Source organism: Anolis sagrei, chromosome 8 (assembly GCF_037176765.1).
Source record: "Anolis sagrei isolate rAnoSag1 chromosome 8, rAnoSag1.mat, whole genome shotgun sequence".
NCBI classification, from domain to species: domain Eukaryota; kingdom Metazoa; phylum Chordata; class Lepidosauria; order Squamata; family Dactyloidae; genus Anolis; species Anolis sagrei.
This window is the reverse complement of record NC_090028.1, coordinates 44,264,678-44,266,656: the sequence shown is the minus strand read 5'-3', so window position 1 is coordinate 44,266,656 and position 1,979 is coordinate 44,264,678. Positions and strand designations below refer to the sequence as shown.

Here is a 1,979-nt window from a genome sequence, read left to right as displayed (position 1 = left end):
AGCAGAAAGACATTTACATAGATTAGAAACCATTACTTTATTTTCCAGATCACCAGACTGGGCCACAGCAACACATGGCAGGGGACAGCTAGTATATATATATATCCCAGAGGAGCCAGGCAGACAACGCTTGGAACTGGGTCGCCTGAGTTCACACTCAGATCACGCGGGGTTTTCTGCCTTGAGATTCTGGGATATTGTCACCATGCCAGGGCTCTGCCGTTATTCAGGCAGAGATGAACCAAACAAACTCCCAGGTTGTGTTAAACAATTTAATCAAAGCAGCACTAACTTCCTGGCTGTTTTAATACTCCAAAATATAAAATTTAAAACATTGCACTCGGCCACGGAATATAAAACAAAACTGACAGCAAACACTGTTGTGGGTTCAAGATAACATCCCTAGTCCAAAAGGTCCAGTCCAGTGGTCAAGCGCCAAACAAAGTCCAGGGATCAAGAGTCTAAACCCAGGGTCCTCAAACTAAGGCCCGGGGGCCGGATGCGGCCTTCCAAGATCATTTACCCGGCCCTCGCTCAGGGTCAACCTAAGTCTGAAATGACTTGGAAGCACACAACAACAACAACAACAACAACAACAATCCTATCTCATCAGCCAAAAGCAGGCCCACACTTCCCATTGAAATACTAATAAGTTTATATTTATCAGAATTGTTCTTCATTTTAATTATTGTCTTGTTTTTAAGTGTTTTTTCCCACTACAAATAAGATATGTTCAGGAATTCTTTTATCACTACAAATAAGATATGCATAGAAATTCATTCATTTTTTCTCCAAATTATAATCCGGCCTCCAACAGTTTGAGGGGCTGTGACCTGGCCTTCTGTCTAAAAAGTTGAGGACCCTGGTAGTCAAAAGCCAGTTCCAGGGTGCCAAGGGTTCAAGAGACAGGTCAGGACACCGAAAATCCACACACCTGGGGGAAAACCAGCAGCATCTACCACCACCAATAATAATAATAATAATAATAATAATAATAATAATAATAGTAATAGTAATAATAATAATACTTCATTTATACCCCGTCACCAAGGGGACTCAGGGCGGCTTACATGAGGCCACGCCAATCAACACAGTACAAACACAAAAATACAACAGAAAATCAAAATAGTAATAATAATATAAAACCAATAAGATAAGACAAATACTTTTCTCTTGAAGATCAGTCCCAAGGCTCGCTCCTCATATCCAGAAACACTCAGCTGCAACCCGTCTCTTGCATGCCTCCACCCTTGATTGCTTTCACCCAGGGACTCTTACTTACAGATTACTCAACCCTTTAGAACCAAGACTTACATTAACCCTTCCATCCCCAAATGGTAGGCCTGCCACCACCAGCCACCACCAACTGCAGAACATGACACATGACAGATATGTAAGGCTGCGTGGAATTGCCCCCAAGTCAGCCAGAGAAGTCAGCCAGAGCAGAGCACCTGAGGAACCCACCTGGGCACAGCATATTATGATTGGAGAATACAGAAATGCTGGAAATGCCACTCTCGCAACCTCCATGTCAGGCTACACAGAGAAGCCACTGGAATCCACAAGAAGCAGGTGGGGAATTTCAACAGGAAGCAGGAAACCATGAAAGTGAACACAATCTGGCTCCCAGTACTTTAAAAATTCCAAAATCAAGACAATAAATAAAGAAGAATACTCTGCAAACAAGGGAACTCCAGACAAGAAACAATCAGGGCCAGCTAACACCTCCCAACAAAGGATTCCACCAGGCAGGAAGCAGCCAGGCTTTGAAGCTACAAGGCCATCCAATGCTAATGAACGTGGCCAATTGCAACATTCACACTTGCTTCAAACAGACAAGAGTTCTTTCTCCTCACCCTGGGCATTATTCCACAGATAGATAAACCAAATTTTCCTAGTTTCCTCACAATCTCTGAGGAAGCCTGCTATAGATGTGGGCGAAATGCCAGGAGAGAATGCTTCTGGAACATGGCCATACA

The 1,979-nt window shown here is 43.3% G+C and overlaps 1 protein-coding gene across 1 annotated transcript in view; it reads right to left on the bottom strand.

The window, feature by feature from the left end:
- Positions 1-1,276, bottom strand: part of NRN1L (neuritin 1 like) — a 27,209-nt gene extending 25,933 nt beyond the window's left edge. Inside the window, exon 1 of the mRNA XM_067471156.1 lies at positions 1,167-1,276. Coding sequence (XP_067327257.1) covers position 1,167 — 1 coding nt within the window. The 5' untranslated portion in view covers positions 1,168-1,276. The remainder of the gene's footprint in view (positions 1-1,166) is intronic.
- Between the last annotated feature and the right edge of the window lie 703 nt (positions 1,277-1,979).